Source organism: Microtus ochrogaster, unplaced genomic scaffold (genome assembly GCF_000317375.1).
Source record: "Microtus ochrogaster isolate Prairie Vole_2 unplaced genomic scaffold, MicOch1.0 UNK5, whole genome shotgun sequence".
In the NCBI taxonomy this organism is placed as follows: domain Eukaryota; kingdom Metazoa; phylum Chordata; class Mammalia; order Rodentia; family Cricetidae; genus Microtus; species Microtus ochrogaster.
Genome location: NW_004949103.1, coordinates 17176525 through 17203766, shown reverse-complemented (window position 1 = coordinate 17203766; position 27242 = coordinate 17176525). Strand labels below are relative to the sequence as shown.

General features: G+C 46.1%; 1 protein-coding gene across 2 annotated transcripts in view; it reads left to right on the top strand.

Annotated features, from left to right (window-relative positions):
• Nucleotides 1–27242, top strand: part of Ccdc149 (coiled-coil domain containing 149) — a 92545-nt gene that overhangs the window by 13319 nt on the left and 51984 nt on the right. For both annotated transcript variants that reach the window (XM_013353335.2, XM_005366038.3), the window contains exons 2-3: nucleotides 16347–16508; nucleotides 17999–18037. In XM_013353335.2, coding sequence (XP_013208789.1) covers nucleotides 16347–16508; nucleotides 17999–18037 — 201 coding nt within the window. The remainder of the gene's footprint in view (nucleotides 1–16346; nucleotides 16509–17998; nucleotides 18038–27242) is intronic.

The following is a 27242-nucleotide window of genomic DNA, read 5'->3' as shown; positions in this document are numbered from 1 at the left end:
ACCCCCAGTCTATTCCACCTTTCTATCCCAGCCATGACTGCCAGCTCAAGATCCAGACATAGGAGTCTGACCATAACTTTTCCCTCCTCAAGGAGCCTCCACTCGCTGTTGGCTCTCACTTTAGCCCCAGCTTTGCTGTCAATTAAAGCAGGTCTTACTTTCATCCAAACCAAATGGACCACCAACTCTATATCGCGTCTCTCTTTCCATACGTCTAGCAGTCCTGGCAAGCAGAACCACTTCCGGTATATGTGAAGATTGGTTCCCCTCACCTTCTTTTCCACAGGCTCCGTCCTCTGCCCAGAACTCTCGTACCCCTTCTTTTCCTTACTGGCATTTCAAGGCTCAGCCATCGGTGCCACTGCCCACTGCTAAAGTTGTCTCCCTGCCTGCCATCCCACAACATCCACTTAGCCAAACTTGCTCTGTCCAAATGTCCCTGTGGGGGCTTAGGCTGAGATTGTTCTTGCCTTGTCTTCAGCCTGGAATTGCTGCAGGAAGGGCAAGGTTATTTCATTGTAGAATCTCCACTGGGCCCCTTGAAGCACACCCCCACCCCCCAGCAGTGAACAAATTCAGAAGAGATGGCAACCTCAATGATTTGTGGTTAACACTTCAATTGAAAGACTACTGAATCAAAATAAGGACATTATATTTTTTATGAGAATAACATCATCTGTTTTTTTTTTCCCCCTCCAAGTCTCCTTCTATCCCTTTCATCCCACAGGGCTTCTGACTTTCAGAGTATAGATTGTGATCTTTCTGAGGTGGTAAGTCAAGCCACCTTCTGATAAGCTCTCAGGATTTATGCGTTAACTGTAACTCACTTCCCTCCTCCCCATTTCTCTCCCCTCATTCTTCCCATGCTGGAATTGTACTGTATCAGAGATATTGCTAGGGAAAGGCAGGCAGAGGCTGTGGGTGGGAAATCATTTGGTTATAAAGAGCTATTTCTATAATGGAATCTGACCTGCCCCTGAGTGTTCACCAGGTTTTTCTTCTGCTCTTGACTGGAATTAGCTTGCTCTAAAGGTCGTTTGCCACCTAGGCTTGACTCTTTGGCAATGAAGTTCCACAATTTCTTTCTTTTTAAAAAAAGATGAATTTTGCTTTTTGTTTTCTACTCTCTCTCTCTCTCTTTGCATGCTAGATGAGGGTGACAGATCCCTTCCTGGAGCTGGAGTTACAGATGGTTGTTAGTCACCTGATAGGACTGCCGGGGATTGAACATGTGTCCGCTAGAAGAGCAGCAAGCGCTCCTACCTCCTGAGATGTCTCTTTAGCCCCAGTCAGACAGTGTCTTTGGTCTCTGTGGTCATTTTCTCATCAAGCAAAGTGTTAACAAAGTAATTCTTCACACCTATTTTTCTTCAACTGATATTTAAAGGCATTAACTATATCCTAGGTACTTTACCAAAAGTTGGGATGCACAATCCAGAAGGCCATTCTCCCCACAACTGTGTTGGAGGTTAGACCGAGCAGGTATTCCTGGGAATTCCAAGTGTTTATGAAGTATCTAAAAATTCAGAGCCCTTATTTGTGGTTAATCAGCAACATCTAGGAGCAGAGAACTTTATGTTAATTTCAAAGCACACGTGTTCCCGTGAAAACAGGGGTTTGTGCTAGAAGGCGTGTGCTCAGGTATCTCTCACCCTTGCTTTCAGACCTCGGGAAAATATCTTTTCTCATGTTGGTTCCCATCTCACTTAGGCCTATGCCCCAAATATTGAGTTAAAAAGCAAGACTTTGGAGTATCAAGATGGAACAGATTCAAAATTGTGGGCCCTCACGTTGGGGTTTGACCCGGGTTCCTTCCTGGATGCCACATAGGCTAGCAGCTGCACCAATAGGGTCAGCAGCCCTGTAGTTGTGACTGTATCCTAAAGGGGGCATCAAAACGCCTCTCCTGGTGCAGCTGGAAGCAGGGATACCAGATGACCTAATAATACTCAGGGTTTACTTCCCCACCCTGGACTTGCTTCTCCCTGGCCATGTAGAGTGTCCTCAGGCAACATAGAAGGGTTGGCCATGGTGGCCTAGATTTTTGAATGAGGAAGGATTTGGGAAGAAAAGTAAATGACTAAAGCTATTATATAGGCATGATACATATCTTAGGTAATGATGGGTTTTAACTTTAATATTGAGTAATATAAATTCTCTGTACACTTCAAATTCTCAAAATATGGATGTGTTTAAGGAGAGAAATCTGTAATTTACCCAGGCCTCACTGCTGTTGACATAGAAGCACAATCTCCCATTCTCATGTTGTTATTTCTCCCGAGTGAACCTGTAGTATATGCTGTCTTATCTTTGTCCCTATAGAGACTAATGTGCAGGCAGTGAAATCACACATTGTATGTGGAACAATCAATGAAGGTTTTACATGTGTATGCAGCCATTTGGCCTTGTGTTTACCAGCATGAACCTGGGAGAGCCAGGCCTAAAAAGGAGGCAGACTAAAGTCTCATGCAGCAGCCAACATTATTCAGAGCATCGGACAGTTGAGAAGGGTCACCTGAATAACGTGGATAATCACAAAGACAAGTCATGCGTTTTGTTTTTCTGTAAGGCATATGAATAACAACAGCTGTAAAATCTCTCCTGTCTGCTACGTCTGGAAGGAGCATGGAAACACTTTTCATGAACAGCTCTGTGTTTCGAAGAAGCTGAGGTCTCAGGACTCTTGTTTTCTTCGTGTTTTCTCACAAGCACTCAGAATTCTCACGGACTCCATTCTTGGACTGTATTCCAGCTGCCTTGTGTAGATATAAAATCCAGAACATTCCAAGCTCCAACAGGTTCTATGCCCTTACTCAACTTGTCCCTCTTCTCCACACCTCCCAGAGGTCACCGTTGTTCTGAATTTGTCACCATATGGTATTTTATTACTCACTTCCTCCCCAGTGGTAACTCTTAAATCATTCCATGGTACTTATTGTTCCTGGTCACCATCACACACAGTGGAAGGGTAGGATTCTAAGCTACTGATAAACCATACCTTTGTTAAACCTTAAGTGTATGTTTTAGAAATTGCGTTGTTTCCCACTGTCAGAGAGGTCAGAGGTTTGACATCAGGAGCTCTGAATCAGGCTTCCAGGGCAGTGAGGTGAGAGTAGTTGGTATATTTTTGGGGTGTGGGGAGCAGGGCATTGGCTTCTGCCTTCCATGGATCACTCTTTAAGTGTGAACACCTGGGTTCTGTGGAACATCCTGATGCCAGTTCTTACCTGTGTGTGAAAGGGCGTCTGAGATCCCAGTATGATGATTGCACGGTGGTGTTTGCAGGAGAGCAAATTCTAGATGCTTGCTCATCCCAATTTTAAACTTTTTCTTGGAAAATTCTAGAAGAGGGAGCTGGAAAGATGGCTCTTGCTTTTTAAGAGGATCTGGGTTTAATTCCCAGCACATATGTGATGGCCCACAGCTGTCTCTAACTCCGGTTCTAGGAGTCCAGTGCACTTTCTGGCTTCCATGAGCTCCAGGCACACAAAGTGTGTACAGACATGCAAGTAGGCCAAGCACTTTTGCACATCAAATAATTTTATAACAAACAAACAAATAAAAATTTCTTTAAAGCGTGAAATAAATTTCGGAAAGAGAAGAGGCTTCCATCTTGCTGTCTGCTACTTTGTACATTTATGGGCTGATCACAGGGTCTGCTTCATAGGTCCTCCTTGTGAGGGCCACATGATCCCCCATCTGCCATGGCTGAAACAATTCCAGGACAAGCACCCGTTTGAAATTTAGTCTTTGTACCTTGCCGCAGTGCGGACAGCGACCAGTACTGATGATTCTCAGCATTCCTGAGAGTGGCTCAGCTGTTAAGAGCACTTGCCACTCTTCCTGAGGACTGGAGTTCAGTTCCCAGAGCCCACATGGTGACCTCTGACCCCAAACCCATTTACCACCGCTGTGTCCACATCTCCCCCTGTCTGTGTCTCATCTCCTTTAGAAACGGCTAGTCTGCCATCGAATCAGCCGTCCATCTGATATTTCTGTTTGTGCTGCTCCAGACAATGCTGAATTCCTTTACCGGTGGGGAAATATGTGAACCTGACGTTTCCTGCCTCAGTGCCTTCTGAGTGCGGTGCCAGGAACGCTTCTGTTAAGTGTCAGACCTTCAGACTACACTTGCTGGCTAAAACAGCGCACCTTAGTGACATTTAAATGCTGTTTTGATGAATGGCAGTGACCAAAGTGATGGTGGTGGGGGACAATCAGACTGGAAGAAAACAAAAATTGTACCCAGTGTTGGACTGAGTTCCACCGGTGGTCTGAAGTCAATGGAGTTTTTTCATCTTCCGGAAAAGTCATGGTCTCAGGCCACCCACAGGGACGTTCTGTTAACATAACCAACCCATGTGTGGTCGACAGCCAGAGAAATAGATCTGGGCGGGCGAAGAATCCTCCGTGACACGTCTTTCCACTTCAGCTTGTCCCCTGAAAACGCGGGCGGTTTGAGTCCCTTCCCCACATCCCAGACTGAGTCTCCACCTGACTTGTTACTGTGGGCTGGTTCTGAACTGACAGCTCTTGTTGAGGAGAATTTCTCTCTCATCAGTCATGCCTGGAGATGGCGGAAAGAAAAGAAGCAAGGCGAAGATGAAGCGGGAGAGCAAATTAGCAATGCTCCGGGAGAGACGCACAGGGCGCGGAGAGGCGAGCAAACAGCTTCCCGCCACAGGCTGCGGCTGGGGACACCTTCATCCTGCAGGCGGAAATTCAGGGCCCAAGTGGTCCTTTAGGGATGTCTATGAGGTTCTCATCCGGAGAAAACGACTGTAATGATCACGATTGGTTGGAATCCTGGCAGATGGTGGCAAGAGCTCTACTTACTTGGGTAATTAAAGCGGTAAGGATTTGCATGGTTGATTTGAAGGATCCCCAGGCTTCGGATGCCCGCGTGTGGGGCGGACTGGGATGGAGCACCTCCTTGCTTTAGAGGGTATGCACCTGGCGCCAGGAGGAGAGGATGGGGGCAGAGACTGTTCCCACGCAGGCTCTATCTCCAGCACTCTGGTCCACTCATGAGACTGTTCAGCTCCGCAGGAGATGCAGAAAGGTGGAGGCTGCTCTCAAACCTAGGAGGGAGACTTTTCTTCTTTTCGCTGGTTCGGACACAATTTTCTTGATTACTGTGATGACAGGATGTGTACTATTGGGAGTCGCGGCTGTGACTCAGGTGCTCAAGTGCCCTTTGCCTGTTTAGCACGTGGAAGTAGGCAGCTGGAGCCCCAGTACGATCAAAGGAAATGGCTGGTAGCGTTAGAGTTTCAACATTTCATTTTAGGCGAACTGTTTAATGGAGTCCTTGCGACCCTCCTATGAGTGAAATAGGGTGGTGTGGCCCGAGAGCCACTGGGCTGGCCTGCATTCAAATCTCACTGTTGCCAGGGACAAGCTATAATGCTTTGCTGATGTTCTGGGTTCCTTAAGAGCAAATCCCTTGAAGACTTTTTTGTTTTTTGTTTTTGTTTTTTTCCTCTGTAGAGGAAATGACAGTCCATCCCCTTTGGGATGGAGATTTTGATCAATGGGGGCTGTGTGTGTGTGCAAGGAGCTGTGTTATACATCAAGGCTCCAGAGTGATGAAGACCGTGTCTATGTTTTATGTGCAGGAGGGGGGATAACCCCCAAGTACCGGGTCGGGGAGCAGCTCCTTGTGTTTTCTGGATGAGTGATGGCCATGAAACCCACATGGTGTTCCCCAGACCCTCAGTACAACTCGGCAGTCTTCGCAGATGCCTTCCTGTTAGCTCATTCTGGATTCCCTTTGTCAGCAGCTGCCTAGGAGGCAGAAAGAGTCCTAAAGGGGCCATGTTTCAGGTGTCTGAGGAAGTAAACTTCCTCTGTAACACAGTCTGGGTCCCCTCTGGCTTGCTGCGTTAGAAGAAGGTCTGAGAACTTAGAAGCTGATATTTTTCCAAAGGGAACGTTAGTCCTGCCAGCAGAAGTGTTTAGGGCCTTTGTAAGGATGGTTGCATTTGTTTGTTTGTTTTTATTCATTTGCTAGGCATATACTCTACCACTGAGCAACCCAGACCTGTCTGGAAACGTACAGTCTTTCTATTTGACCCAACTTGGCCTCTTACTCCAAATTCTGTTCCTCTCAGCTTCCCAAGCGTCGGCTTCACAGGCTTGCAGCACTGCTCCTGGCTCTGGGTCTTTTTATCGTTTCTTTCCCATTCCAGGGGAGGCTGAGCAGCTGCCGCTTACCAGCTTTTGAAGTCAGCCTGACTAACATGTGCCACAGATTCTGCTGCTCAACCCTAAAGAGCTGAATTGAATTGTCCTCCCATGTGGGGAGTGCCAGAAAAATCCCCTCTGTGTGACTGTTACATAATATAGTATGTAAATAGATACAGGAGCGTCTGTGTGCACGCTGTCCCATCCAGTGTACCCTAGGAGCCCACTCGCTCAGCAACATAGACGGGAAAGGAACAACCTCTGCAGAAGCCGGGTGATTGCAGTGCTGTCTCCTGAACATTTGATCTCTGTAACGAACTGGAGCCGCACACCCCACTGGCAGGCGGCGTCTTGGCCCCAGGCAAGGTCGGATTATCCTCACACTGGTGACGGCAGAGTCACTCTGGGGAAGCAGTGAGTTTGACAAAAATGTGCTGTCTTCAGCAGAGGGAGAGGAATGTCCTGGCTCACTGTGGCCAGCAGAAGGATAGGCAGTCGCCTTCCCTGGCGTTCTACAGACCCAAAGGGAGCAGGAGGCAGGGCAGGATGGAAGTGAGATGGTGGGAGGGAAGAAGAGTGATAAGGAGAGGATTGAAACAGAGATGCAGGCACAGCTCGTTATTCACCACTTCAGTTAACCAGGACTGTCAGGGAATTTCACATACCCCCCAGCTACTGCGGTTCACGTTATAAACTTTTCCAATTACCTGAAATCTCACTTAACTTAAATTCCAGCACATCCCCTGGGGCCTTCAGATCATCAAAGTTTGCCTGTTGAAAGCAATCCCAGGGAGGATGAAGTGTGATGGCGAGTCTGAAGAAGACGGATCATAAAAAAGTCATCTTCCCAGATGGCAAGAGAATCTTAAGACACTGGTTTAGGATTGCTGGATCGTTAGCTAAAAGTTACAGAGTTGAGCGCCAGCATGGCAAAGGGCCCATGCCATGAGAGATATACCCATGGAGGATGGGCTTAGGTGGGCAGGAAGGGCTCGCGCCTAAGTCTTGAGGGAGGCACATGGGAGGCTGCCATTCTGCAGGCAGAGACTTCAGTAAGATGCAGAACACCATACCTGCCCCACATGGTGTTTTACTCTGGATGGCCAACTCATACCTTCAAGAAGTTAAGGGCACGCTGTGTCTCTCTGAGGGACAGTCCTGGGTGCCTGTTTGGCAAATCTGCAGGATAAAGGTGAGGAAGGATCTGTATGACCACAGAAATGAAGGGAAGTACCGTGTTCAGTGCTAAAAGGTCAAAACCCAAATCCCATTTTGATGACTGTGGGAATTCTCTCATTCTCGCCGTGTATACACTGTGGCTTGTAGAACTGTACATTTCCCCTGCAACATGAAAAGCTTCGTGAGTGATATTGTCATCTACAGAGTTTACCTTCCAGGACAGAGCAATCATGTTACAAACAAAAACCACAAACATTCCCATAAAATAATCCCCATAAAATCCCAGGTTTGTGGTTTGTGTATAGCCATGTTTGGGCCATGGGTTGCACACAGCTGGTAGAGATTTAGGCAGAATATCAAATCAATGGCTGTATCACTAAAATATGCAAATACTAAATGTATATGTCTGTATATACACATAACAATGTATGTGTACATTCGGTTACTGGAGACTGAGGTTGTTGTCTCTATTATTTAGTGTTTTCTGAGCTCTCACTGTGGGATAGAGCCTGTGCTTGTCCGTGGGGATTCAATGTTGTGTGTGAAAGGCCTGGTTGCAGAGGCCAAAGGCGTAGAATAGGCAAGTGGGCAGGCATTGTGTCACAGCATGTATACATGTGGCTTGCTTGTGCTTGTGCACATCCTGTCCCACTTCCGCTCTCGTTGAGGTGCATGCAGAATGCTGTGCAGCCAGCCAGGGGCATTCTTCCTCTACTTGGGGGTTAAGAGGCTTTTGGGACAGGACACGTTCCTGAGCACTGGATCAACTAAGATGAGAGAGAGAGAGAGAGAGAGAGAGAGAGAGAGAGAGAGAGAGAGAGAAAATGAATGTGGGATCCCTTTCTGTATTCTGTGAATATCATTGGTTGGTAAAGAAGCTGTTGTTTGGGGCCTGTGATAAAGTAGAGAAGAACTAGGTGGGAAAAACTAAACTGAATGCTGGAAGAGAGAAGGCGGAGTTAGAGAGAAGCCATGTAGTCTTGCCAGAGACAGACATGCCAAATCTTTGCTGGTAAACCACAGCCATGTGGCAATACACAGATTAATAGAAATGGGTTAAATTAAGATCTAAGAGCTAGCTAAAATTATGCTTATGGTATTGGCCAAGCAGTGATTCAAATGGAATAGTTTCTGAGTGATTATTTTGGGTCTGAGCAGCCGGGAACAAACAAGCAGCCTCTCATACAACAGAGAGTTGGGCAGGGTGGATAACAGCAGGAAGCGTTCATGGGCAGAAGTGGAGCAGGTGAAGCAGCTGCAGCCCAGTTAGAGGCAGGCTACTGCCAAATACTGAGGGGGTGTGGCGTGACAATCGCTTTCCATTCAGTGTGTGTGTGTGTTTTAAAAATATTTTTTTATTTTCATTTTTTTTAATGGTAGGAGGAAATCAAAATGACTCTGTGGGTAAAGGTGCTTGCTGTAGAGACTGATATCTAACTCAATCCTTAGGTCCTACATGGTAGAAGGAGGCAGCCAAGCATTGCTCTCTGACATTCTCTCTCTCTCTCTCTCTCTCTCTCTCTCTCTCTCTCTCTGGATGAATGAATGAATAATTTTTTTTTAAAAGAGTGGCAGGGCCTGATTTATGCTTTTTCAAAGCTCCATGATGTGGACTGGGTAGATAGGAAATGCAGAAGAGGCTGTGATAGCCCCGATGTTATAGTGCAGAGCCAAGCAGAGGTTTCAGAACAAAGAGGTTGCTTATTGGAGATGGAGACAGTGTGCTTATTGTTGAGGGCTGTTTACCCGGTGCTTCTGGTGGGGCAGGAAGGAGAGGTTCCTGGAGGGAAGACGGGGCAGGGGAGAAAGAGGGCACCGACAACAGCCGGGAAAGTAGAGGGTAACCTGCTGTTGTCGGCTTTCCGTTACTGCGCTCAGTACCTGAGAGATCTATCAGCAGAGACGGTTCTTCCTGGCATTTTAAAGACTGCATTTGTGGCCAGTTGGCCCCATTGCTTTTGAGGTTTAGGATGATGGAGGTGGGGAGTGTGTGTTGGAACAAAGCTGCTCACCTCATGGCCAGGACTCAAAAGAGAGAGAGGAGCATCTTGCCCTACACTGTCCCTTCAAACAGAACTCTCCCATGATCCACAACCTCCCACAAGGCCCTGCCTCTAAAAGGATCCACAGCCTTCTAATATTGCTATGCCACAAAGGAAACACATAGGCCCTTGGGGACATTTAAGATCTAGCAGATAAAGTAGCTCTAAACAGAGTGAGTTTTCAGGTAGCAAATATTGGGACTATTCCTGCTTGTGACCCTCTTCTGTGTGTGTGTTGTCCCCTTTCTAGGAGGGGTAGCAGGCATGCTCTTGCATGGTGGAGGAAAACCAGCTTGATTCCTTCTCCAAAAAGTGCTCACTCAGGACCAAGGGGCGCTCACTCAGGACCAAGGGGCGCTCACTCAGGACCAAAGGGTGCTGTTTGGTGGAAAAGGTCCCTTGGCAGACATACTCCCCTGACCCTGAGCCACCTCCTCCCTCGGCCACAGCCAGCCAGTCATAAAGCTGTCCAAATCCTAATGTAGTGTGTCAGGTCGTCATTTAATTATTATGGTCTTCCTTGTAGCAATTATGATTTACTTTATGGCAGATAACCGGAAATGGGTAGATAAAAGCCACTCAATGGCCCAAACTGTGGGATTGGGTTCTTAAGGTGACAAGTATGACTGCCTTCACCTGCGGGCATGAATTAACATCACACATGAGTTACAAGCTCAGCTTCAAAAAGTCATTGAAATGCAATTCAAAAGAAATCTATTTTTGAGTGGATAATAAAAATATTTCACGATATCTAGTATACATGCCAGAAACGGGGCATATTTTACGGAGCTCCATTCGCTCTTTCTGGGTTGCCCGGTCTACTTGGTGTGTGGTGTCTCCCTCTCTCCTGCTGGTAGGTATGTACCCACCTGCAGCGGTAGGAGTCCCAACAGACCACAGCTGTCATTGGAGACACATGCTCCTGCTCCTGATCACCAGCAGTTCAGAGGTCAACGAAAATGAAAGGGATTGCTAACGAATAACCATCCTTTATTTCTCAGCCTTTTTTTCATGAGCTACAAGAAGGTTCCAGAACCTTAGCAAGGTTCAGAAACAGTCAGTAAAATGGATCCTCCCCTAGTTGGCCATTTCCCCAATTCCCAGCATTCATTTCTGTTTCTCAGAGCACCTTTATTTGGAGACCATTGTCCTTGACCAGTCTGCCTACCATAGGACTGTGGATAAGGGCCCTGAAGACACTATTGAACAAAAAAGATCCCAACACAGGAGCTCAGCTTACCCCTTTGGCAATTCCTGAGCCAAACTCCCCTGTAATGATACCTGGTCGTGGGTGTTCTGGGCTTTCCCTCTCTACCTCCCCTCCCCCTAATCTATCTCTTTCTCCACTAGTCAAGTCTACAAGTGCTGATATTGTCCCAGTACATTGCTATGCTTCCACGTTTGTCACTGTTACTGCCCACCAAAGCATCATATCTCTGCATGCAACTCTGCCACCTCCCTACCTCCTCAATCATGAGATCATTGGCCTCTTTGGGCTCAGAGTCCTCACCTTTGAAAAGGGGTTCATCTCACCACTTGTTACAGAGGCCGACCACAGGGAACAAATACAGCACTTAGCATAGACAGGAAACTGCTGAACTCACCCCAGTGGTGGCCACTGTTACTATTTCAATGGAAGCCCTTATTACTTCTAGGAATGCTGGTCACGTGGCTGCAAACGTTCAAAAACCAACGTCTTTGCTCCTTCTCCTTTCTTGAAAATAAATTGAATGTTTCTTGACTTGAAATGGGAAAGAGGGTGGAAAAGCCACCATTTTTATTCCAGCTGTGAACTTGGCCAACAGTGTTGTTGGCCGACTAAAGATCAGTAGCAAAAGAATCTGGAGAATAGGGCTGGAGAGATGGCTCAGTGGTTAAGAGCATTGCCTGTTCTTCCAAAGGTCCTGAGTTCAATTCCCAGCAACCACATGGTGGCTCACAACCATCTATAATGAGGTCTGGTGCCCTCTTCTGGTCTGCAGACATACACACAGACAGAATATTGTATACATAATAAATAAATTAATTAATTAAAAAAATAAGAATCTGGAGAATAAAGGTGGAGCCTCTGGCCCCACCCAAGGGGCTAGAGGGTAGAGACTTTTCCTGGATTTGTCCTGCTCACCCTCTTTGTAGTGTGATGGGGCAGTCACATGACTCATTGTCCCACAATATGATCCCCATATCAGGCTCTGTGGCTAAGGCGAATTTCGCGTGTGTCTGGTTGTCCTGGGAAGGCCCTGTCTCACCATGTTGTATTAGACACGGTGAGGACAGACCCCATTAAGAAACAGCAGAGCTGGAGTGTTCTCTGGAGGCCTGCTGGGGCAGACCACACTGCAGAATGCAGCAATGTTGGTGTCCTGAAGCCCCAATGCCTGTTCCTCCCACTGTGGACTGTATGGCAAATTGTGCCCATGCTGTGCAGGCCAATATGAGTTACCCCCTCTGACGGCAGGATAGCATTTTTTTTTCCCATGAGAAGGTTCTGAATGATCTTCCCCTAGTTAGAGACCCTAGGTTCCTCATTCCTGGGAGAAGAGAGGCTGAATAGCTCAGCCAAATCTGTACCCTAAGGCCTCATCTCTCTTTACCTTCACCCCAAGAGCCCCCCACCAGCCCACCGTTGCCACTCATTGTACAATCTAATGTCTTTAGGAAGCCTATGCTTTTGCTTCTCTGCTAGAGTTCTGTTGGCTTCCTGTTGCCTATCATAGTAACCTCTGACCCCCCCCCCCGACCTGCAGGCTCCATGCCACTTGTCACACCCTCCTCCAGTGAACACCTTCACTTCCAAGATTTCCCCACTTGTCTCACCCTGAGCAATCTGAGTGGAAGTCATGGCAATCACAGTTAATGTGTTAGAGGTTTCATAGATGCTAGCTCGCTTCTTACATTGTCATGCTAACCCCTGAAGGTGCTTCTCCATCTCTGTGTGTATACAGGGAGTCTGGGCACACAGTGGCTAACCGATCACATAGCTAGGAAGTATCAAAGCTAAGACTGGAGCTCAGACATTGCTGGCTCCTCCTGCCACAGCTTCCACCATGACTATATCCTGCTTTGTCCCTTGGAGGGAAGTGTCTATCGTTCTTACTAATGTCCAGGGCACAGTAGTGAGGGCTGCTAGTTAATAATATATTCTCACATCATTATCAACGCCTGCCGACTATGATCACAGCAAAAACTTCAGCATTATTCTGAGTTCATGGTCTGTCTTTCCTTTCTTTTTCTTACAAGAACTTGAAGTTGTTTGCTATCCTGAAAGAGCCTTGAACTTGGAGTGAGACAAGTACACAGCTTACCTAGCTTTGACCAGCCAGCTTTGGATAAGTCACTTCACCAGGCCGAGTCCCAGTTTCCTCTTCTGTACATTAAGGAGCCCGGTGTGGGTGACTCAGTGTCAGGGAGTCTGTAAAACGGGGGTAATACCGCATTGCCACAAGGCCTGGGGAAGCTCTAGATAACATGTGAGGGATCCTCACCCATTCGTGTGAGTAGTGTCTATGTACATATATTCTATGTGTATTATATATCTGCATATAATAGGACAAAGGAGAAAACCCATACGTCATCAGTTTACAGCGTTACACCATATGCATGTGTCTGTGCATACACACATCTAGATACATGTATGGAGTAGCTGCTGTGCACCGTGTCTTTTTCTCAGCACTGGGAATCTGGAATGAATATGATGATGTCTCTACTATCACAGGGGAGATACTGGAAGTAACCAGTCTCTAAGACCAAGCACATCTCAAGACCCAGACATACTACAGAAGGGACAGGAAAGTCAGACCAGGCGGCTGGCTTAGCCCCTTCTTTGTTGCTGTGCTGAATACTGTGACAAGAGCAACCAGGGAAGAAAGGGTCCATTCTAGCTTGCAGTTCCAGGAATAGTCCACCATGGTGGGGAAATCAAGGCAGCAGGGTTTGGAGCAGCTCACCTTGTGTCTGCAGTCAGAGAAAGAGAGCCATGAACACTTGTCTGCTTCTGCTCAGCCTCTGCCCTCCATTTTCACACTTCAGGGCGGATCCTGGCATGTCCCCTATTGAGGAAACCTTTGCCTCTTAGAACCATTCACATTTTGTTCCTGGGTCCTCAGTCCTCAGTGCTGCCTGTGGATGCAAATGTCTAAGACAATTCTTCCTGCACCCAGATCCACTTTGTGCTGTTTTGTAAGCGAGGCTTCAGCCTAAGGTTTATCCTGCTGATAAATAGCTTTGGGCTAAAGTTTTTGACAACCAGGTCTCTAAAAGCAGAAGAAAGACTGACCAGTTGCTTTCTAGGACCATCTTTTTCTCAGTGTAGCTTCATTGTCTGTACAGACGGACTCTGCTTTCTTTGAGTGTATATATATATGTGTGTGTGTTTGTGTTTATGTATGTATGTGGTGCATATGTATAATATATATATCATATATACTTTTGTAATATAATTCCATCACCCCAACTCCTTTGTTACTCCCAGACCCTCCCCAACTTGTCCCCCTTCTCACCTTCAAGCCTTTGTGTCCTCTTTTTCCTCTTTTGTACACCGCTGTGTCCAGTTCTTGTGGCCTCATGGAATGTTTATGGATCTTTTCGGCTAGTGCTTTTGTGGGTAACCTTAGCTGTGCCGAGCTCTTGAGCGGAACAGCCGTGCCAGCATTTCACTCTCTCCTCCCCATCATCAAGCTCTTTCTGCCCCCTCTTCCGTGATGTTCCCTGGACGGAGCTTTAGCTGTCACCCCGTCACGTGCTCAGGGATGGGCCTGCAGAACTCTCCTTCGCAAACTCTAGACCACTGTGGCTTGTGCAGGCCTCCAGGTCTGGCTTCTACCAGCTTGCACAGAACCAGAAACTGGGTTTTTGTTGTTGTTTTTTTTCTTCATTTCACAGTCTCTAACTTGGACTGTTCCTTGGGAGAGAAATGCTTTTTCTCTTGGATCATTCAAGGGCAGGGAACCTGAGAATTTCTGTTTCTGAGTACGAAGCAGCCTTTGCTGTCCCTTCATGAAATGGGTGTTCTGTGCAGACTTACCTACTGAAATGTCTTGATCCAATTGAGATTCCCTTCCTTACAGTCAAGGACACTGCATGTGTGTGAACCCATAGATGGGACCTTCGTGCTACTGACGCCCCAGGCCCCGGGACTGGGGCTGCTGACTGGGGGGAAGAAGAGAGCAAGGGCGGATGGGTCAAGCGGTGTGTAGTGCCGCTTTCCCCTGTGACATCGCTGCCTCCCTCCCCCAGGACACCACTCACCTCTGGTATTTACTTGTTGTTGACTTGACTCTTGAGAAATCACTGTGACAACAGGATTATTTTGCATCAGGCAGACAATGTCAGAGTCTCAAAAACTGGAGCGTTTTAAGGCAGGATTCCAACCTCATTACTGCGGGGAATAAAATTCCACCAAGGTGAAATGTCCTTTCTCAGAACTCAAATCTCCCTCAGCACGACTTTTCTTTCCCCTTTGTTTTTGAAACTAAGCAATTACTTTTTTTTTTTTAGGGAAAAAATGTGCTAATGCACAAGACTCTCCTTTTTTCCCCTTTCATTTATTTGAAATTGAACTTAACAAAGTCGGTTCTGAGCGAGCACTATATATGAGTAATGCTTTTTGTCCGTAAAGAGCATTGGCTCAAATGGTATGGGAGTGCCGGCTCTTGCTCGGCTTTGTGTGAGCGCCCACAATGACAAAGCGCTCATGTCAGGGTGGATAATGAAACTATAAATTGTTTTCATGAATGCTTTGAATTTGGTCTTTTATGGGGAAAATTCAAAAGGTATTTAGTGCCACATCTCACATATGTGAGTAACGCCAGGCGGTGTAATATATCCAGTAAAAGCAGAATCTCCTCTGAGCTCACATGGGCCGCTGTGGTGGGACTGTTGACTGGGCTTCACTCCTTCAGGGAAACACAGAGACACACAGTGTTATTGCTTGAAGGCAGGAGTTCCAGCCAGCACTGCCCGGCTGTTGGGAGAATCCAGAGTGCGGCAAAAATACCGACTTCTGAAGTTGGTCTCTGGTGATGGATGGGTGCGTGTGTCTGATCCTTGAAGAGGTTTTACAGATCAGCGCCAAGTTAGTGAACAAATTCTCCAGAGGAAAACGACTGCTTGGTTTCATGGGTGGGAAGGATCAAGTGAAGTGATTTATGGCTTAAAGAGATGATTTTTCATAATATTTGGGGTTATTGTTATAATCAAGAGCATATTGACTTATCCTCAAAAATTTAGAAAATAAAACCAGAAAAGCACAAGGAAAAAAATTTTAAAATTTGAGGGAAAGGAATTACTAGCAAGAAATGATTCCTATCAACATTTATAAATTTTTCATTAAATATGTTTGTGTGTATTGCTTTGTAAAATTTTAATAAAATTTTATGTGGATGTATAAATATATATATCATACTGGATAAATCTGGGATCCTGGCACCTATTTATCCTTATATGTAATTTTAAAAATAGTTATAATTTATTATTATCATAAGCATGTGTATGGTGTGTGTGTGTGTGTGTGTGTGCATGCACGCGCACGCCACGGCACATGTGCAGAGTCAGTGGAGGAAGTTGAGAATTGGCTCTCTCATTGCACTATGGACTCAAAAATGAGACTCAGGTCATTAAGGTTTGACGGCAAGTGCCGCAACTTGCTAAGCCATGACCTGCTAAGCCATCTTGCTGGCTTATAGTTCTATTTCTTAACTTATTTGCAAATACATGATTGTATCTGTCCCAGTTCGTGAACGTTCGCGGACAGCTAAGGTTTGACTTTGTCTTGAGAGAACTGTGTGTCAGGCAATGCGGCAACCACTCTGTACATATGCTGCTGGGAAGTGTCTAAAAGTATGTGATCCTGAGCCATGGAAAGGGGGGGATGTAGAGCACAGTGCCCTGGGGCTGCGACGCCCACCTGCCATTTCTGACCAGTGGCCATTTGTTCTGCAGTACCTGGTATGTAAGCGGAAGCTGGAGAGCAAGAAGGAGGCCCTGCTGATCCTCTCCAAAGAGCTGGACACCTGCCAGCAGGAGAGGGACCAGTACAAGCTCATGGCTAATCAGCTGCGCGAGCGACACCAGTCCCTGAAGAAGAAGTATCGGGAGCTGATTGTAAGTCTGGCACTGGAGGGATATCTGGCCCCCTCTGCAAAGACTGGAAAAGGGGCTGTGGTGATTTCCTCTTTTCAAAAGCCACCCCTTGCCAACAGTTCACCAGGTAGCCTTTTATATGCCTGGAACCGTAGCTTGGGAGGTGGAGGCAGGGGGATCAGGAATTCAAGGCCTTCCTTGGCTACCTAGTGGGTGAGAGGCTTGATAACCTGTCTCAAGCAAGCTAGCAAGCAAGCAAGCAAGCAACAACAAAAAAGCCCAAATCAAACCAAACCAAAGTTTAAAAGTAGAAACGTGCACACCACCTGTTTCCTCTACAACCCACTCCACATGCATGCATTTCCAGCCTGCTGGACCTAACACATGTGAAGATGCTTATATCCGTGTGTGTTTACTGTGGCTGTTTCCTTATTATTTCATTATGCACTTTTCTTGTTATTTTAAAGAGTATATCTTAAATCTGTGCCAGTCCAGAGGCTGCCAGCTGCACATGGCTCTCCAACTTAACTAAGTTAATTGGCGTAAAGAAAATAAGAAACTCAGTCCCTCATTTTCCTGTCCTGTCCCATGGGCTCAAGCCCCACAGGTGGCTGGTGGCTGCTGTATGGCGAGGGTTGAGCTCTTCCGCGGTGGCTGCTATTCTGTTCTCCCTCAGCATGGTGTTCTGGACAGCATGTGCCAATGCTGCCTAAAGCATGTTCTCTTTACCCAGCACTTTACAGCAAAGGCTTCCTAGGCCTTGTAAACAGGCTGATGTTGCTTATGTTAGCCAGGGTTCTCCTAGAGGAAGAGAGCTTATATAATGAACACACAAACACACGTCCCTGTGTGTTCCTGTGCATGTGTGTTGACATGTGTATGTATGTATACATGTATGTACGTGTGTTTTCATATGTGCGCAGGTTTATGTGTATATATGTGCTTGTGTCTGTATGCATGTGCACATCTGTGTGCATATGCAATATGTTTATATATGTGTGTATACATGTGTGTACATATGCCTGTGCTGCCTATGTGTATGTATATGCATTTATATGTGGGTGCATGTGTATTTGTACATGTATGTGTCTGTCTATGTGTGTATGCATGCATGTTTATGTGTGTCTGCACATGTGAATGTGTGTACATGTGTTTATGTCTGTGTACATATCAGTCACTATTCTTTTTATTCTATTTCAAAGAACTTTAACCAAATGAATAACTATTTCAGTTTTATGCTCTGCTCTAAAGTAATTTTGATCCATGTAGATTTCTCTTTTAGAAACATCATTTTGGAAAATTCATGTTTGGTCTTGATTGAGCCGATTCTCTGGGGTACCCATCAAGTGGTAGTTATTTTTAAAGCGTAGTCAAGCTTGCCTTCTCGCCTTACTAGCTGCGTGGCTGATGGGGATTTAGATTCACATTGGTCCAACTGAGGGTTGAGATTCTGTGGTAAGTCTGGGTTTATTCTTGGGAAGAAGTAAAGTGTAGTTTGTGTTTCTTTGTAGGATGGAGACCCATCACTTCCCCCTGAGAAGAGGAAGCAGGTAAGATTTCTTCTTGGCATCAGGCAATTCTCACATCAAGGTGACCATGACCTTGACACAGTCCAAAGAATTGGGAAACCCCACCTGTCTAGTGCAAAATTCCTTTTTAAGTTTTCCTGGAATATTTTCAGACACTGGGGGGATGTGGCTGTAAGAGGGACCAGGAGAGGCAGAAGGGATACTGAGCACAGCCCAACAAGATGTGGGGAGATACCAGCTGACTGAGCCCTGAGACTCTGGGGGAATTCTCTTGAGAAGCTGGGAACTGAGTGATCGGGCTCCTCCTTTGGAGGAGGCATGCTGACTTTTAAACATATCTCCTATCAAAACTCCCGAGCTGTTTTCTTACTTTTCTCTACATGGCCAACCCTGTCTATTGGTCTACCCCCTTTCTTACTTCCTCTTGTATACATGTGGCTATTTCATTGGGCTTCCTGTACAGGCCAGTGTCTGTCCTACATGATCCTGATTGTTCGCCTTTGCTGTGTTTTTCATGTCTGTTTGGGTCTGTCCTTTTGCCTTAGTCTCTTCTGTTCAAATGTTTCATATTTGTTACTTTTTTCAGATAAAACTGAGAAATATTTTTATCAAGTCTTCCTGTTCTCATACAGATCTTATTGGAATTTTCTGAAAATTGTTTCATTAAATTGCTAAAAGTGAGCATCTCAATTTGTTGGGTGACAAAAGGGGCTAGCTCAATTTAATTTCTTTAAAAATTGTTTTGAAGATGCTGGTTAACAGTAAATTGATTAAATCTGTCAAATTTTGGGTTAATTTGAACTCCCTCCTGTGTGTGTATGAAAAGCAGTGATCTTTTTTCTAAGACAGATTTCTTGGGTCTTCCCTTAACTTTGCAGTTTTTCTAATTTGCCTCGTGCTGTGTGTTAGTAGTTTTATGTGCCCAGGTGGTGGCGATGTTAGTGGTGGCACGTTCTGTTCCAGCAGGCCTCTTCACTTGAGCAGGACTTCAGAACCGGTGGACATAAACCAAGACACAGACAGGAACCATATGTCCTCGGCCGTACCGTCAACATCCTGTGGGTTGTCAGTGAACTGACGGGTGTCAGTGAACACAGTTGACTGCTAATGTGCAAGATACTGCACATAAAACTCCTGGGTTCATTAGCTCAAGATATCTGATGCTGGTGAATAGTGTTAAACACACACACGCACACACACACTCGCTCACACGCACACTCACACATACACACATGTTCTCACTTGTGTGTGTGTGTGCACACACATGAACACCTGCTCACGCGCACACACACACTCGCTCACACGCACACTCACACATATACACATGTTCTCACTCGTGTGTGCACACACACATGAACACTCGCTCACGCACGTATGCACAGACACACACTCGCTCACATGCACACTCACACATACACACGTTCTCACTTGTGTGTGTGCGCATACACATGAACACCTGCTCACGCGCACACACACACTCGCTCACACGCACACTCACACATACACACATGTTCTCGCTCGTGTGTGCGCACACACATGAACACTGCTCACGCACACACGCACAGACACACACACACACACACACACATGACTTTCATCTGTAAATAGTGCTGCTGTCCACATCCACCTGTCTGTGCTGCCGGCTCGTACACTCCTTTCTGCTCTATGTGACTAGTTTATAAAGCTCCATGTTTGATCTAGTCTAATTTTTCTGTGTGGCTAATTGATGTTTTTTTCTAAACAAAATTACATGGGAGTTTATCATTACTGTTTAAAAACTGAAATCCGTAATCTTGGCTTGCTGGGTGTTTTCGATCGCTGTAGGCAGTCATCTTCCCTGTGATTTCAGAGTTTGTTAGTATTCATGAAGGAGTTTTCCAGTTCTAAGTGCATTCGTATTCTGTGACTTTATAATGACACATTTACATTGACTGAGGAGAATCTGATGAATTCCAGTAAGTCTGTCAAGCTGCGTCCTTACTGTTCTAAAAATACAAGTTCAAGGTGCCAAACATGAGCATTGTGGCTTTTAATGTGGTACTCAGTTCCCTTCCCTTTGGGGATTAATATGATGCTGAAGCTTGGGCTGAGCATCCTTCCTTCCTGGCTGGGAGACATAGGATGGAGTGCAAATAAGAGAATTTTGAGCTGTACATCTGGTCAAAGATGTGATGGACTTGAGGAGCCACAATCTCCGAGATGATGCAGTCAAAGGGCTATGTGACCAGCAGTCTCCTGAGGTTGACAGCACTGCTTCTCTCCTTTGAGGCATATTTAGCAAATAAAAATGCAGGGTACCTAGGTAGACTTGAAGTCAGATAGCCAATGAATACTCTCTTAGGATAAAAAAACATGTCATGCAATGTTGGGGACACACATACAAAAGTGTAAGTCACCGTTAACCTGAAGTTCAAGCTCATCTTATGTTGCAGGATCTCCTTCCACTCCTTCAGCCAATAGCTGCTGAGATACCAGCCCATTGGGGCGTGGTCTCCCTTTCTTTAAGAAAGCAGCAACTGCCCTGGCTCTCTGGTTTTGGGCTCTGCTTCCGGCAACTAGGCTCCTTTCCTGATTGTGCAGAGGGCTGTTGTCTGGGACGGTGATCTGTAAGTTTTTCCCCTTTAAATAAATAACCATTCTATTAATCATAATGCCAAACTGGTGTGGGATTGTTTGTGACTTACGCCTTCAATCTTACCTGAGAACTCTATTTTTGTTGCAACTGAGGACCCGGTGATCTTGTAGTCAGCTTCCTTTTATGGCTGTTGCCCCTGAGCAGGAGAGGTGGGATGCCCGACGGTCAAGCCCTTTCCTCCAGGTTGTCCCATGAAGACTATTTCCCATTCTTGCTCTAACCCTCAAGGGTTATTATGCTCTTGACTTAGGTTGGTCATCTGGGATGGAAGGACCATTAGGGGTCAGCAATGATGTGCTCTAGAATGTGTGGCCTCAAGAAGGCATCTCTGGGTACCTCAGCATTCTCCTCCCTAGAATATGATAACTGTGGTACCCACTGTGCGGAGTGTCCATGGGGAGGCAGATGATATGATGCAGGTAGGTTGCTCAGTGCAGTGCCTGGCACAGGTGAGCTTTAGCGAAGGTCTCCTCTTCTCCTCTTTTCTTCCTCCTCCTTCCTTTCTTCCTGCACCTCTTTTTCCTTCTCTCCCTCTTCTGTTTTTCTCTCTTCCTCGCTCTCTTCCTCCTCCATGTAAATAAAAGTCATTCTCTCCTCAGATGCTAACTGTGCATGACTTCTAGCTCTCTACAGAACATGATGGCCTTCTTGGAGCCTTTTGGTTGCATTTGTAGTTCCAAGTAGCTTTGGCTAAAGAAATGGTTCCTGGCTTCTAGGAGCCTCCCTAGAGTTGTTGTTTGTCCAGTACTCATGGGAGGCCAAAAGACAGTTGTCCTGGGTAGTAGGGAGATCAGCTTGAGTGGCCCTAGGTCTGCCCTCCATGTCAATTCTCTTGCTTAGGCCACTAATGACATTGGAATCATGAACCCTACCCTTTTGACCTTGACTCAGGGGAGTTCCCTGGGGCTTAGGGAAGAGCATAGGCCAGGATTGGCCTAGGGTCCATTTCAGGTTAGACAGGCTGGGTTAGGCTTTCTGCAGAGGTGAGGTGGCTCCCACTGCACCCATGAGATGGGTGCTGGTGCACAGTGTCATGGTCCCCTGCTTTATGTGCCTTATTGAAATGATCTAGGAGTAACATATACTAAATATAGTCAACCTTCCTGATCATCCATTCTCACTCACTCTTCCAGGCCCTGAGGGTGACCTCGTTTAGCTCCTTCCCAGTCAACCAAGTCAGGCTGTGGTTATGGTCAGTGCTGTCTGACCAGCGTGGAATTAGAAGCTTATGGAGGTCAAGGATATAGAAATCATGTGACTAGCTGGCGAGGGATTAGAGCTTTAGAGCCCCTTTGCATTCCAGCTGCTGGTGGTGACTACTGGGTCTCAGGAAGACCTTAGTGAGCACTTCGCATGCGCCTGGTGCATATTTTGGCAGGAAGGATCTGGGGTGAAAAGAGCCAGAGCAAAGCCATTGACTTGTTGGACTTGGTGCTGTCCAAGTCACCACTCTTTGATCTCACCTCTTGTCCCAGCATCAGCCCCTCACTTCAAGGTGTCTTGGTATGAATGACCAATAATGCAGCCATTATTCATTCTAATGGTGTTACTGTGAATAAGCTAGTGAACAAAGTCATTAAATATAGGCTGGCAGGCAGTAACTACAAAGGAGAGAAAACTGTGGTCCAAGATAGATTCTGGCTGTGCAAATTGGGGGAATAAGTAGTTTTGAGGAATAGTCTTGGTATTAGAAAGAAGGCTCTTTCCCTTTGAAATATTTTAAAATTTTGTTTCCTGATAGTCCTTAGGCCAGTGAATGGTTTTGAGTGGTCATTTTAAAGTCCCTCTATCTCAGCCCATTCAGAATGGGGAGGAACACGCAGTTGTGTTTTAGACTCTGGTTCCTATTTCGCCCAAATCAGACAGTATGTGTGTTTATAAGGGGAGGCATGCTCATTTCCTGAGCTGCTTTGTGAACACGAAGTGGGGGAGGCACACCCCTGACCTGGTGCCCCCAAGCCTATATGGCATATTGATCCCAGATGTGAGCCAGAAGGAGCAGTGTTTACCCCTCCAGCTGCAAAGTGAATGCACCTGGCATGAACAGATGGTGCTGAACCAGACCTGACTGCCAAGTTAACAGAGGCAGCATGGAGGTCACAAGATGTGCACATGGCAGAAGAAGGCACCCATTTTGGTTCTTGCTGTCCAAATGTCCTTATGTGATAGCTATCCCTGACTTGGAAGGACCTCACTAGGCTCTTGCCTATTCATTTCTTGAATGAGAGATGCTGTGACCATACCTTGTTGTACCTTCTCCATTTTTTCAATTCCTAAGACCAGTGTATCTCATCCTTTTGGGAATCAGAGATGACTCTACAAACATGTCCAAAGCCATGGGCCCTCACTCTAGAAGAAGCCCATGTGCTTGTCACAGAAACTTTCCTTCCATTTCGCAGAGTCATAGATTCCTTACAGCCTACCTGTGACTCATTGGCATTCCACAGGTTGCATGTTAGGAGCTGCAAATGTACTGAGGGTTCTTCATATATTTTGATATAAAATAGTAACCTTAGTTATCATAGTGCTGTGTGCTTTCTAAGAGACCATAGAGGTGTCCATGCCTATGTGTGTAAGTCCTGCTGTGGTCTGAGGTCATATTGGTGAGGTGCACCTTATATAAAGGCAATGCCATGGGGCTTAGATGATATTTTCCAGCCCAGTGAATTCAAGTATAATCTTTTGCTGGCTGGCTGACCCTAGGCAATCTGCATAACCTTTCTGAGCCACCATTGCCTCCTCATCAAAATGGAGAAACTAATGAGACATAGTCATGAAGTTCTTTTGAGCAATTTCTACAGGGAAGCTTCTAAGTGCCATAATTAGTCAGGGTTCTCCAGAGGAACAGAACATATAGAATGAGTTTATTTAACAATAATATATCAATAATCAAGATACTTGGGAGTTATTCTGGGAGTTAGACAGAAACAAAGTCACAGTGTCACAGATCAGACAAATATATATAGGATTTACTGGAGTAGCTTACAGGCTGTGTTCCGGCTAGTCTGACAATGACTGCCAATGGAAAGTTCAAGAATGCAGTAGTTGTTCAGTCTATGAGGATGGCTGTCTCAGCTGGTCTCCAGTGTATGCTGGAACCCCAAAGTAGGCTCTAATGCTAGTGAAGGAATCAACTTGCCAGCAAGAGGTAGGACAAGCAAAGAGCAAGCGCTTCCTCCTTTCGAGCCTTTTATAGAGGCTGCCAGCAAAAGGTGTGGCCAGGTTAAAGGTGGACCTTCCCACCTCAAGGGATACTTAGTAAAGATGGGTCTTCTCACTTCAAATGATTTAATTAAGAAAAATCCCTTATGGGTTTTCCCAGCCACTTGAGGTTTAGCTAATTCCAGATGTAGTCAGGTTGAGAACCAAGGATAGCCACCCCATGTGCTTTGCCTAGTACTTGGTGATTGCTTGGTCAATGTTGGGTCTTGTATAATTTTCTTGGGATTATCCAAGGCCACACAGCAGGTTCACAGAGCAAGGCTAGGTTCTAGATGACTCTGTGCGTGGTGATGTTTGGGGTCTGTGTTGCATCTGTAGGACTGCTTGAGCAGGAATGGACCATGGTCGTCACCATTAGTCCAACCCAGTTTGGAAGTCCTGTTCAGAGCCCGCTGACAAGCAGTGGAAAAGAACCAGAACTGGAGGCAGGGATTTTACACTAAGCTGTTGTGGTGTATCCACCAGAGAAGAGTACTCGGACACTAGGAAGTCTGTGGTAGCTGACTGGAGGTGATACTGGGGATTTGGGGTCTCAGTGTAATCCCACGCCTTTTTCAGAGAAAACTTTTAAGCAGAAAAACAATCTCCCGGGCTGACTAGCTTCAGGTGGTATGAACCGTTAGCCAGAAGCAAAGCTACAGAAGCCAAAAAGCAAGTTTAGTACATTTAGAGACTTTTCGAGAGCTGTGGACTTTGATGGATTAGGTCTTTGTTTTTGTTTTTGGCAGGTGGTGCTGTCTACATGCTGAGTTTTGTGGTGTGAATAGTACTTTCATCATGGTGGCAATAGTGCCAAGGTGTGGGAACCTGTTACATAAACTAGTCTTGTTTCTGGTGGCCACCAGCCACTGACCATAATTGTGTCTGTCTTTTTCCCTTCTTAATCTCCTTAGAACACAGACTTGAGCTTCACGCTTGTAAATTCTAGGAATATAGTTGTCATGCCTTCCTTTTGGACCTTGGACTTCTTTTTCAAACAACTCAATTTCCAGTGGTAAATCACCCGTTAAAGAAGCTGTGAAGAAACCAAGACAACAGCGATTGCACTAATAGCTTCTCGTGGGATATTGAAATGAAAACGTCTTCCCATTACTCCAGGCAGAACTGTACACAGTGCGCCCCTTTGCACTGCGCGGAGAGATCATGGGAAAATCTCCAACGACCCTTTAAATATTTTTCTTTTGCTAAACAAGCACTTTCCGTGAAGGAGACAAAGGGGAATTGAGATGATCTTGGGTTAATCTTCTTAGGTGATAGGATTCTTTTGGGTCACGGCGGCACACTCCTCCCCCCAAAACTCCTCCTTGAACAGACAGTCAAACACATCTTTAATATCTTTGTCTTTGCTTGTTTGATTTCAAGCACGAGAACCCTGGGAGGCATCTCCCCTGGCCCACCAGGGAGCCTTTGCTTTCTTGCCTCTAAAAAGGGATGGCTTATTTATACAGTGACGTGCGCGAGATGTCAACGCTCAGGGAAATGGAGTGTAGAGTGGCCCCGTGCAGGAGAGGAGCGGGCCTTTTATTTCAGCAAAGCCTTCTTGGTCAAGCTTATTTTAGTCCCCGGGGCCCACAAATCAGAACGGCTTTGTACAGGAATCCTGGTTTGATGCAGAGAACCTGAAACTTCCTTCAAAGACTTCAAGCGCTGTGTGGAGTTCTGTCAGAACACTTTGAAAGGAGTGACTTACTGTCGCGCTAGGGAAGCTAGGAGGCAACGCAGGTCCAGCTGCTCCGAGCCCTCCCCGGACTGTGGCTCCATCTTGGCTCTCACACTCTGCAAATTCTCATAACGACTTGACATGGAGTGTGGGCGTGCCCCCGATTCATAGACTCACTCTAAAACACTTGGGAGTTATCCTGGGAGCCACTAGCAAGCAGCAGCAAAATCGTAATGTCCTAGGTCGGGCAAATATTTATTTAAACTGTGCCTTTCCTAAGGTCACTCAACAGGTTTGCCTGGAAAGAGGTTTATCAGTGAGGATGGGGGAGGAGGCTGAGCTCTTGTGCTGACCGATGTATGTGCAGAACGTGCTCTCTGTAGCTGGTGTCCATAAATAAGAGCGCTGCCGGTGTGATGGGGAATATTGCTCCTGCAGTCTCTATGAGCAAGGGCCCTTTGCTGAGCAGGTTTTACTCAATTACTGTGAACATAGGAGTTACTACTGGACCAAGACAGCATAGTGGAAAGTGCAATTAAACTTGCCAGCATCACAGGCTTTAAGGACACTGGTGTTTCATCAAATGTAAGGTGGGTATATATTTTTTAATGTATTTTTGCTTTATCTTGTACTCTGCCCTATAGAAGCTGTGGCTTCCAGGGGCACAGGATTTAAACGTCCCCGTGCAGTGCAACCCAGCAGTGTCCTCTGAATTTGCTCTTTGTTTCTTTCTCTCATTTCTTGATCAAGTCAAGGATTTGCTTCTCTTTCTGTCTCGTCTTATTTTCATTTTACTTTTAACTTCCTATTTTGATAAGTCTGTAAATGAAGAGGTATGTTGTAAGACTTACTAGTGTATATCAGCTATTTGTGTATCGTGTGCATGTACATGTGTGTATGTTTACATGTACATGTGTGTATGTGTGCGTGTGTGTGAGTGCATATGTGTGTATGTGGGGGGGGGTATGTGCATGTGAGTGTGGGTACCTGTGAAAGCCAGAGGTGTCAATTATTCCTGAAGCTGGTGATGCAGGCAGTTATGAGTTGCTTCATATGGGTACTGGGAATTGAACTTGGGTCCTCTGGAAGGATAGTACCGAGTTGTAACTGCTGAGACTGAGTCATCTCTCCAGCCCAGGCCCTATCATTTTATATTATGACATAGACTAACCTTTCCATGGCTTGATGGCTAAGCTGCTGTGTATGTAATGGATTCCAGAGCAGGTGCAGAAGGGAGAGAGACTAAGCTTCCCCAGTGAGAATTCCTACCAAAAGGTTTGAGTGAGAGGTGCTGGCTCCCTGATGTCTTCATACTAGCCGTCAAGAGGTGTGGCAATTGCCCTGTGCAGAACATTGCCCGGGCACACTGTTCTCACAGTTAGGAGCTGGCTTGGGGAGTTGCTGAGGTACACAGATGTCTTAGTTAGGGCTTCTGGCATGATAAAACATCATGACAACTTTGGGGAAAGGGTTTATTCCACCTCACAGCTTATAAGTTCATCATCCAGGGAAGTCAGGGCAGGAACTCAAGACAGAACCTGGAGGTAGTAACTGATGCACAGGCCATGGAGGAGAGCTGCTTGCTTGCTTGCTTAGCTTGTGCTTGCCTTCTTACAGCACCTAGAACTACCAGCCTAGAAATGGCACTTCCCTCCCATATCATTCAGCATTCGAGGAAATGCACCCTCAGCTTGCCCACAGACAAATCC